At 42.6% G+C, this 10,813-nt stretch overlaps 1 protein-coding gene across 1 annotated transcript; it reads right to left on the reverse strand.

The window, feature by feature from the left end:
- Nucleotides 1-650: 650 nt before the first annotated feature.
- On the reverse strand, nt 651-10,735 carry LOC129324288 (zinc finger protein 436-like). Its single transcript, XM_054971457.1, has 7 exons — nt 10,697-10,735; nt 8,901-9,412; nt 8,697-8,739; nt 7,155-7,234; nt 6,836-6,962; nt 5,387-5,473; nt 651-3,599 (listed from the first exon to the last, which is right to left on the reverse strand). Exons 2-7 carry the CDS (start codon nt 9,312-9,314, stop codon nt 2,362-2,364), a joined length of 1,989 nt encoding a protein of 662 aa, XP_054827432.1. The 5' UTR covers nt 9,315-9,412; nt 10,697-10,735; the 3' UTR covers nt 651-2,361.
- Between the last annotated feature and the right edge of the window lie 78 nt (nt 10,736-10,813).

The following is a 10,813-nucleotide window of genomic DNA, read 5'->3' on the forward strand; positions in this document are numbered from 1 at the left end:
ACAGATTAAAAAAAATTCAGAACTCTATTGAGTTCATTTTGTTTTCTGTCTCTCTGTATAGCACAATTGCTGTGATATATTCTATCTATATTGTGTGTGTGTGTGTTATGTGCCGCTAAGTTGCCTCCGACCCATGGTAACCCTATGAATGAAAGACCTCCAAACATTCTCTCATTAACCGACTTGCTCAGATCCTGCAAACTGTAGGACGTGGCTTCTTTTATTGAGTCAAGCCATCTCGTTTTAGGTCTCCCTCTTTTCCTACTGCCTTCCACTTTTTCAAGCATTATTAACTTTTCCAGAGAATCTTGGCTATCTATATTAGAATCTATTATATACTTTAGGTCACAGCCTAGAAGAATTTCACCCTCTTGAAATTTTTCTAACCTTGACAACGTTTCATTGATAACATCAATTTGGTCACTGTTTGGGGTGTATAAAGAGCCTAAAGTCATCATAACACCATTCAATTTTCCTTTTACACATAAAAATTTTTGAATTTTTAAAAAGTTTTTGGAAATTAAAATACCTACACCCCTAGATTTAGAGGTGCCAGGCGTTTGAAATGGGTGTGAGAACCAATAGGTTTTTAGAACCTGTCTTACTGATACTTTGCGATAGATTTTTGGGAGAAACAGAATGTCTGGATGTTTTTTAACAAGGGCTGAAGAGACTTTTATTTTTATGGCATTGTTTAGGTCTTGACAACTTAATGTCAGTGCCTTATACTGGTTACTCATCTTTCAGTTTTCCAAATACGATTTACTAGACTAACAGTGAAATCGCAAGCAGAGTTAATCAATGGGCTTAGACTGGAGTAACTCTGCTTAGGATTTCACTGTAAATCTATCATTTACGGTAAACAACTTATAACTAGACTGACCTACCATGGTATCAGTGGCTCCAACTCTGCTTCCAAAAAAAGGAAATAAAAAATCCCAGCCCCCTCCCACCCATTTTAACAACATAACAATTCCCTCTCTGCCCCTCTCCCCTTCTCTCCATTACCAACAAAACAGTATATCTGAACTTAACCTCTACCCAGAGATAGACTACCGGATTCCTGAATAAACTATTTTAGGTACAATAGAAATAAATGTTGCTTACCGTCTGGTGTTTCCTAATTTGTGAGGATTCAGAGCAAATGGGATTTCCAGATTCCACCCACCCCCGCCACCACTTTCAAAGGGTTTCTAGTTTGTAAGAGGATCATTAGAAGTCTGCATTCTTTTTGCATTTCTGTACAATTTTGTAAAAAGTAAATTACAAAGATCTGGTTGTTTAGAGATATTCCATGAGATTACTTTTAAATGTACAGCATATCTTCAAGATTGTCCTTTGACTGGAATTCTGCTCCAGTGTTGTTGTAGTTTACCTCCTCGAGGGACTTGTTTGCTGTGAATTGCAGCTTGACTCAAGTGAAGGGTTTTCAGGAGAGCCTTTCCTTTCTTGAGGTTTGTCACTTGTAATGAGAGGTGTTTATGTATAACTAGGAGTTTAAACGGATGTCCCCAGTGATACCATTTATTAGAAACAGTCATTTTCTCAGTAATTGGCTTTATCAGTCATCTTTTTTGGAGTGTTTCTTGAAAAACTTGAACATAGTACCTCTGAATGTAAGCCTTGTTCCTTGTTTCTCTTGAAATTTTTTCCTTTGTGCGAAGGCAAAGAAATTTAGTAAGAATGTCATGAGGAAATTTGTTGGAATTACAAATACAGCCAATTCTGTATGCTCTCTCAATAACAGGGGCTTCTCTATCTTCTAATTCTAAGGTGTTTGTTTACCAAGAAGCTATGAAAATGGCTAGCTCTGTAGAACCTTCTTCTTTCTCCTCAAACCCTCAGAACCTAAGATTATTTCTATGGGAAGCAATTTCCAGATCCTTTAATTTTAGGTTTGTTGTTTCTTCATTTTTTAATAATCGTTTAACCTCTTCCTGAAAGGTAAGTCCCAGCTCCATTAATGTTCCAATACTATTAGTTACTACCTGCAGCATTTCTTTTATTTCTTTTAATTGAGAGTTTATTGGGCCTAATAATTGAATAATTTTATCAAGGAACTCTGTGAGTTCATCTAAGTCTTTTCTGCATATTAGTGCTTCCTCTCCTACTGCTTTCATTTTTGTGGCGGCCATTTTCTTTTCCTTGTCTTTCTAGGGTTTGGGCATGATTTGCCGTCATCAGTTGGGAAATAATTTTTAAGGATTGGGGGATTGATTTGGAGGTTCTTAAGTTTACCTCCTGTTTTCCCAGTGCCCAGGATTTCTTGCGGCTGCGGTCACTTTATTTTCACTTTTAGTAGAGTTGGGGACTGGAGTCTGTGCTCTAGCCATCTGCATTCATTGCAAGATGTCACTTCCTCTATATGGCATCTCCCGTGTGGATTTGTTGATGGAGGGTAAGGTCTGCATTCCAAGCAAAGCTCTTCCCACACTCTCTGCAGTTATATGGTTTCTCCCTTGTGTGGATTCGTTGATGGACAGTAAGATCTGTATTCCGAGCAAAACTCTTCCCACAGTCCACGCATTTATATGCTTTCTCCCTTGTGTGAATTCGTTGATGGGACATCAGGTGAGAGCTCTGAGCAAAGCTCTTTCCACACACCACACACGTATATGGTTTCTCCCCTGTGTGAATACGCTGGTGGACAATAAACCTTGTACTCCAAGCAAATCTCTTTCCACACTCCATGCATTTATATGGCTTCTCCCCTGTGTGGATTTGTTGATGGGCAGTAAGCTGTGAACTCTTAGCAAAACTCTTCCCGCACTCCACACATTTATATGGTTTCTCCCCTGTGTGGATTCGTCGATGGACAGTAAGATCTGTGTTTTGAGCAAACTTCTTCCCACACTCAGTGCATTTATATGGTTTCTCCCCCGTGTGGAATCGTTGATGGACAGTAAGGTTTGCATTCCGAGCAAAGCTCTTCCCACACTCCATACATTTATATGGTTTCTCCCCTGTGTGGATTCGTTGATGGACAGTAAGATCAGTATTTCGAGCAAAACTCTTCCCACATTGCATGCATTTATATGGTTTCCCCCCTGTGTGGATTTGTCGATGGGCAGTAAAGTTTCCATTCCGAGCAAAGCTCTTCCCACACTCCAAACATTTATATGGTTTCTCCCCTGTGTGGATTCGTTGATGGACAATAAGGTGGGCCCTCTGAGTAAAACTCTTTCCACACACCACACATTTATATGGTTTCTCCCCTGTGTGGATTCGTTGATGGACAGTAAGGTGGGCCCTCTGAGTAAAGCTCTTCCCACACTCAACACATTTATGTGGTTTCTTCCCTGTGTGAATTTGCTGATGGATAGGAAGGTCTGTGTTCTTAGCAAAGCACTTCTCACACTCCACACATTCATATGGTTTCTCCCCTGTGTGGATTTGCTGATGGACAGTAAGCTGTGAACACTTAGAAAAGCTCTTCCCAAACTCCACACATTTATATGGGTTTTTGTCCATGTGGATTTGTCGATGGGATGATTCATCTCCCCTCTTCTGTTTTGTCCCACTGCTTCTCCTCTGTTGTTCCCCTTCCAATGGGACTTGTTGCAGTTCACCCTCAGGCTTTCTCTGGGCAGTATTAGCATCTGGAATAAAGAGGGGACTGTTAAAACCTTAAAACAAAAGAAGAATCACAGCCACTAAAAATAGCCACTAACAACTGATAATGACAGAAATATCACTTGAAGGGGAGATATATCCTGCTACATATTAACTGGCTGTTAAGTTTTCATGTAGGGTAAACAGAAAAATAGAACTGGAATATATCTAAAGGGGCATCTAGTCCAACCTCATGCACAATGCAGGAAATTCCAAGTTAACCCCTTATATTCTCTCAGTGACCACTGTCCAAAGGAAGGCAAAAAAACCCCTCTTTGTCCCTGGCCAATCTGGCATGGAGGGAAATTCCAGATCCTTCACCATCTTCATTGCCCTACTTTGGATCCATTCCTGCTTGTCAACATCCGTCTTAAGCTGCGGTACTTTTAAACTGACCACAGTACTCCAAGCATGGTCTGAACGGAGCAAAGTGATACCGTCACTTCACAAGATTTATTAGCATTTTGCCGGGCCTGTAAGACAGAGCTAGGCATATGGTTGATGCCGGGCGATGCCCCCTAGCCGTGGGAGCACAGTATATGCCCTCCCTACTAGTGACATCTCCATCTCTCATACATCCCTGGCAAAATACTCTGGAGATGGCTAAATAGGGGGTCATCTGGATTACGTGCCGCTGTGTTTACATACACACATATATATGTGTGTGTGTGTATGTGTGTGAATATGTTTACATGTATTTTAATCTATGTATTAGTATGTTTTATGATTTTAAATTACACATATGATGAAATATGTTTTTTAAACTTGGTTGTGATCCGGCCTGAGCCTGCTGATGTGGGGAGGGCGGAATATAAATTATAGATCGATAGATCGATGGATCGATGGATCGATGGATCGATAGATCGATAGAAAGAAAGAAAGAAAGAAAGAAAGAAAGAAAGAAAGAAAGAAAGAAAGAAAGAAAGAAAGAAAGAAAGAAAGATCTGGACACTTTTTTTCTGTTCATGGAGCCCTAAATTGCATTTACCTTTTTAGTTGCTGCATCACACTGCTGACTCATGGCCAGTGTATGATCTACTAAGACTCCTAGATTTTCTTTGCATGCACTACTGCCAAGAGGAGTCTCACCAATTCTACAGTTATGTCTTTAATTTTTCCTACCTATTCAAAGAAATTTATATTTATGGGTGTTGAAATTCATTTTGTTAGTTTTAACCTTACTGAAATCAAGGAAAACCATGTCCACAGAATTCCTCTCATTCACCAAAGTAGTGACTCTAACTAAAAAAGAGATAGTTAGTCTAGCAGGATTTGTCCTTGAGAAACCCATGCTTGCTTCTACATTGCTCGGAGCCTAAACTTGCTCTCTTTTAGCACCAGGTCAAAACGTTTTATTTCAACCAGGCTTCTAACTAAAGGGTTTCTCATCCTTATGTGGTCTGTTGTCTGCTTCTCTCCTGAGGTATGTTTTGTGGATATTTTTGAGGCTTCTCTGTGGCTTTTTATGCTGTTCTTATACTTATTTAAATTTTGTTATTGGTAATTCATGTTGCATTATCTGGAGAGGCATTTGAATAAATAAATAAATAAATATTGAATAAAACTATATAGCGTAGAGAAATTTCCTCCAAGATTAGGCACTAAGAAACTTAGATTTTGTTCTCTGTTGTAACCATTCAAGAAAGCCTTCCTATCTATTCTTGGCTGTTTCCTCTTCAAGATTCTCTCAGCTCTCCAGTGACTGAGGGTTAGCCAAAAAGGTCCTATCCAGATACACCGGAAAAAGGTACGCATTACACAAGGAGGTTCATACCTGCTGATCTCCCCTTTTCTTCTGGGTCCTGGAAAAATGAATTTCCATTTAAGGAAATACAGTCAGGTCTGGGAATCAGAAGTCCTCCTTTTGGGAAAATGAACAGAAAAGTGACTGCATGAGAGGGGAGGAGGCTAGTGCTTGCGCCCAGAAGTCTCCATATGTTGATCCCGCTGGTGGCCCAGAGCAGAGAAGGGAGCAGGCACTCCAGCACAGGGAAGGGAAGCCCTAGCCCGGCCAGAGCCCCCACGGTACAGGATCTGAGCCCCTTTCAAAGGCATGCAGGATCCAGCATTCCAGTCTGACACCATCTAAGGCAGCCTTGAGGAAGGTCCACTAAGGACTCCTCTCCCTTTTATGAGACCCCATACTCCATGTAGGTTGAGGGATAGGTGTTGATGGATCCCCAAAACCTTGAATTCCTACTAAAGATCCGAAAAATATTTTAACACTTATAAATCTGATTTATCTTTGGAACGTTGTTCATCCCACCCTTCCTTGAGGAGGGTCACAAGAACATATTCCTCCGGCCTATCTCCCTTCTGAAAGAATGCATGTGCTCCTTTGATTTTAACAACAGCTTGACACACAGGAATTCAGCAGACAAAACTCTTTTTGCCAGAGACAAAAACTTCACTTGCTAAAATCCAGGTTTTCATGGTTTCTTCTTCAAGGCTCTGACACACCCTTTCCTGCCTGGGTTGGCCATGCAGGAAGCCTACACGATGGCCAGGAGAATGAACACGGTGGAATTTCATACATTCATCCCTCCCCCCCCCCACCCCCAACACTGGTATCGCCCTCATCCCCAATGGGAGGCCATTAAGTAGCATGAAAATTTCTTTTTGTAATTTCTAAAATGTGCAAGAAAGGCCCTACTTATATTGTTGGAGGCTTTGACGGCCGGTGAACAATGGTTGTTGTGGATTTTCCAGGCTGTATAGCCGTGGTCTTGGCATTGTACCTACCTGCCAACATCTTTTCCACACTGTGACACTGAGAGATCTCTGTCTTTTGGTGCTACACCTCTGAAGAGGCCAGCCACAGCTGCTGGCGAAACGTCAGTAACTACAATGCCAAGACCACGGCAATACAGCCCGGAAAACCCACAACAACCATCGTTCTCCGGCCGTGAAAGCCTTCGACAATACAACAATATTATGGGTGTTATTTTAAATGCTGGATACCTTGCTTGTTCAAAAAGGTCCATGAGAAGACCTTGTTGACATCCCAAAAACCATTCCTTTTAGTTTACAAACCAGTATTTTAGCTCACACACTAATACTTGAGGAGTCTACTAGATATGCAGAGGTCCCTCCTTTGCCCGTATGTGGAACTGCCCCACTCACCTTCTGAGAGTCTCCATTGGAAGGGCCCTACGAAAGTCCTTCTTAGAAGGAGCATTTTCTGCCTTCAACAGCTGTGAAATAAAGGAAAGGGGACCCTTACCCAGAGAAGCCACGTTCTGAAAATTCTCCTCCATGACTTCCTTGTGAAGGATTCTTTTTTCCGGATCCAGTAGAGCCCACTCCTCATCACTGAAATGAACAGACACCTCCTCGAAGGTCACCAGACCCTGAAAAGAGGAAAAAAGAAACCTCTTGCTAGCTTGCAGGATGCAAACTTCCATCCGACCTTTCCATATTTCTTCTAGTGAATGGCTCAGACAGCAGCTGAGGCAAAGAGAGCGAGGGAATCTCTCCAGGCTAGGGAGGGAGGGATGGTGTACGGAGGCACTCAGGGTCAGGATATGAAGTTTCACACTTACCTCCTCTGGCCACATAGAAGTTACTTTCTCCCTGCTGCAAAGATATGGCACATATTGTATTGTTGGTTTCAAGGACTCACCTAGAAGGATCAAAAGATAATTGGAAGACATTCAAATCTTTTCAGATATTTAGCATTTCAGTTCCTTGCATGGGGAAACCCACTAATAGAATTGCAGCTATTGTACTTAAGAATCTCCTTGTACATGTGCAACAGGAATATATGGAAAAAGGCAGGCTTGCTATTGGTAAAGTACCACTACCTACTTTGCTAGGCAGCACTTCTTCTGTCCATCTCCCAGCCCAGTCCCATGACCAAGCCTAAAACCAGACTGGAAAGGATCTAAACAATTTGCCTCATCCAGGAAAGCTTGCAGTTCTCCACCCACCTGTTCCATCACCTTGCTCGAGAATGGAACATTTCAGACTGGTTGATTGAGAAATTCTGGGTTCTGTGTACGCTTCTTTAGATGTAGGCAGAACACAGCCTATACACTCTTAGTATCCCTGTAAGCCTAAATCCCAGCAAGCAGTGACCTGTCCATGACAACGGGACCATCTTCAGACCCTCCACCTTCACATCACCTTCCTCCTGCCCACAGCAAAACACTGCATCAAGACTGTGTCCCGTGCAGAGTGTGTGGCCTGTTTGTCGTGGAGGCTGGGAATCCTAAACTGCTCCCAACAATGTAGCCTCTGGATAGATTGTCAAGTCTGCCAAAACAACTAAGCTACTATGGCATTAAGATCTCCTCAAGGCTTATAGTTTTCTTCCTCTTCTTATTGGCCCCACATTGGCCTTCCCAATGTTTAACATTCATTTACATAAGTTGTCATTTTTGCATTCGGAGCCAGCTTTGTTCTCAATGCCCTGATTGATGACACCAGAGGAGAGAGGTGGACCAGAAATATTTTTGTCATATTTTCTCCCATACATTTAGTAGATTCTCATTTATGAATCTATCATGGTAAAAGTATAAATCCTCATCATTTTTCTTTTTCTACAACCACAAACCTTCTGGCCTTTTAACCAACTAAACTGGTTAACCATGTTACCCTTGTACAAATATAATATCATTGTAGACAGGATATGACCTTAACCACTGTTCTTCCAATCTATTTGCACTGATTTCAACTGGAGGCTTTTGCTTCCCCAAATGGATATTTGTAAACTGAGAAGCTCAAGTGAGCATCCTTCTCACACTAGAGTGAGGTCGGGGAATAAAACCAGCCCACCTACACTCAAGGAGGCAGTTTGCTGTAGTGGTTGAGAGCGGCAGGACTCTAATCCGGAGAATCGGGTCTGATTCCCCACTCCTCCAACTGAAGCCAGCTGGGTAACCTTGGGTCAGTCACAGCTTCTTGGAGCTCGCTCAGCCGTACCCACCTCACAGGGTGTTTGTTGTGTGGATGATAATAACATACTTTGTAAACCACTTTGAGTGGGCCTTATGTTGTCATGAAGGGTGGTATATGATTAGAAGGTTGTTGTTGCTGTTATTAAAGAGGCCATTGAATGTGTACGACAGCGCTTTTGATCTTACCCAGAAAAGCCGCTCCATGGTAACAGTTGATCCTTTCCTGCACCTGAAAGAGAAGTAGGAATCCCACAAAGGGGAAACTGTTGGGAAAAGAACCAGGATTAAGGATGGGGGTGGGGATCTAAAAAACTGAAACATCTTTATGGATTTCAAGGGCATCTCATCATATCCTGTGCCCCATATACTACTTAAAAAAATCTCTCTTGCCTGCTGGTCTTTATTCTCGTCATCTGCATGGCTCAGGAGAAACCCTTCTGCCAGGGCCACTGCCTGGGAACTGCTCTCTGGCCAACATGCCCTGACCCAGTTCTCCATCTCTGGGGGCAAGATGGCCAGGAACTGGTCCAGGATCACCAGGTCCAGGATCTCCTTCTTGCTGTGCCTTTCTGGCTTCAGCCACTGGTAGCAAAGGTGGTAGAGTCGGCTGCAGACCTTTCGGGGTCCTTCGGCCTTCAGGTACTGAAAGTGCCGGAATTGCTGGCGCTGCACATCTGAAGGGGGAAAATCCTCTCCCAGGCTCTTCTGCAAGGTTCCTTCCCTCAGTTCCCTTCTGCTCCCAATTTCTGTGGCATCAGGGCTTTTTCTCCCTTCTGGACTGACTAAGTCCAGCTCTGCCCTCATCCTCCTTTAGTCTCCAAACAGCCTCCACCTGCACCAATGGATCACCTTCCTCCTCTGACAGATTCTTTTTTCAAGGCAAGTGCTGGATATATGATTTCCTACAAAGGGAAAATTGATCTGTTGGACAATACTCCGGAATCAAGAGTGTTTGTAAATTAGAAGCTGGACACAGGAAATGGACCTTCCACAAAGCAAGCAGAAAGACTCCACTCTGCTTAATAAAAGCACTGCTAAAGTATAAATTAAAGATTCCTGCAGTTTTCATTAGCTAGAGACCATTACATAGAACGAGAAGTGGGGTGCATATTTACAAAATGGTTGTGAGGTTAGAAAGAGTCAACTAATAGCAGAACGGAGCAACTGAGAATCCCAGAGGTGCTAGATCTCTCCAATCATGCTGCAGACAACCGGAGATTATTTCAACAGCAGCTTAACTTCTCCATAGAAGCTGCTGCAGCTTTATAAGAGCTTTATAAACCAAATAAAAATGAAGGTTTTGAAGGGCACCTTTTAAAGTAAGGAGATGATCTGTGAATACTATCTTGATCGGTTACGTTCAGTCCAGAAAGCCTTATTAGTTGTCCTTCAAGGATCTATGTTTTTATACCGGCTGCATTTTTTTATGCTGCAAGTTCAATTAACAACTTCTAATCTTTTAGTTTTTCACTTTAAGTTGACTCAGAGAGGTTCTCTGGAGAGGCAGTATAAAAAGTCTCTAACTAAACAAATACTTTTGTCATACAAGGAATCAAAGGCAGGCAGAGATCTTTCAGAGTTTGGTGGCTCATTGGAGAAACCCAAGTCCAACACGTGACTCTGCCGGGCTTAAGAACAGATCATTAAGCATGGAACAGATTGTCCCAGGATTTCAAAAGGACAAGTGGATTTCTAGAAGCCAAAGATCTTCCATTAGCGAAAGCAGCCAAAGTGTACCGGAAGACAACAGATTTGCTGGCAAGGAAAAGCTGTGCTGAGTCTGTCAGCAAAATTGTACCTTCAGTAAGCCATAGAAGAATGAGGACGGGAACCTTCCAAAAATCAAAGTTCAGAATAGCAAGAAAAAGGAAGGCCACGTGGGAACACGACTGCACTACAGCAGCGCCAGGCTTATGGAAAGAATGATGGGACTGCCTCTCTATCTATGCCCCACCACAGCAGCTTCCCTCCTCTGAGCAGGGCCTTCTGCAGGTGCCATCCTGAAAGCTGGCAAGATCTACAGTTGCCCACAATTGTCCAAATTGTTATATATTTGAAGAACCTATATTCATCAAAAGTGTCCCCCCCCCCTTGCTGGCATAGAATAAATATCAATGGAGCCCTCTGGCTACTAATGCCAAAAGCAGGGAGGCATTTTGCAAAGGAAATATTAGTGCCCTACTTACCTCTTTTTAAAAAGTCCTCCGGAGCTGCCTCCCCTCCCCTTCCCAACACAGGAAGTGACTGAGGCAAGTCAGGTGACTTTCTCTCTTCAGGCCTCTCTAGGATTGGAGACTCCTTCC

This window comes from Eublepharis macularius, chromosome 2 (genome assembly GCF_028583425.1).
Source record: "Eublepharis macularius isolate TG4126 chromosome 2, MPM_Emac_v1.0, whole genome shotgun sequence".
Classification (NCBI taxonomy): domain Eukaryota; kingdom Metazoa; phylum Chordata; class Lepidosauria; order Squamata; family Eublepharidae; genus Eublepharis; species Eublepharis macularius.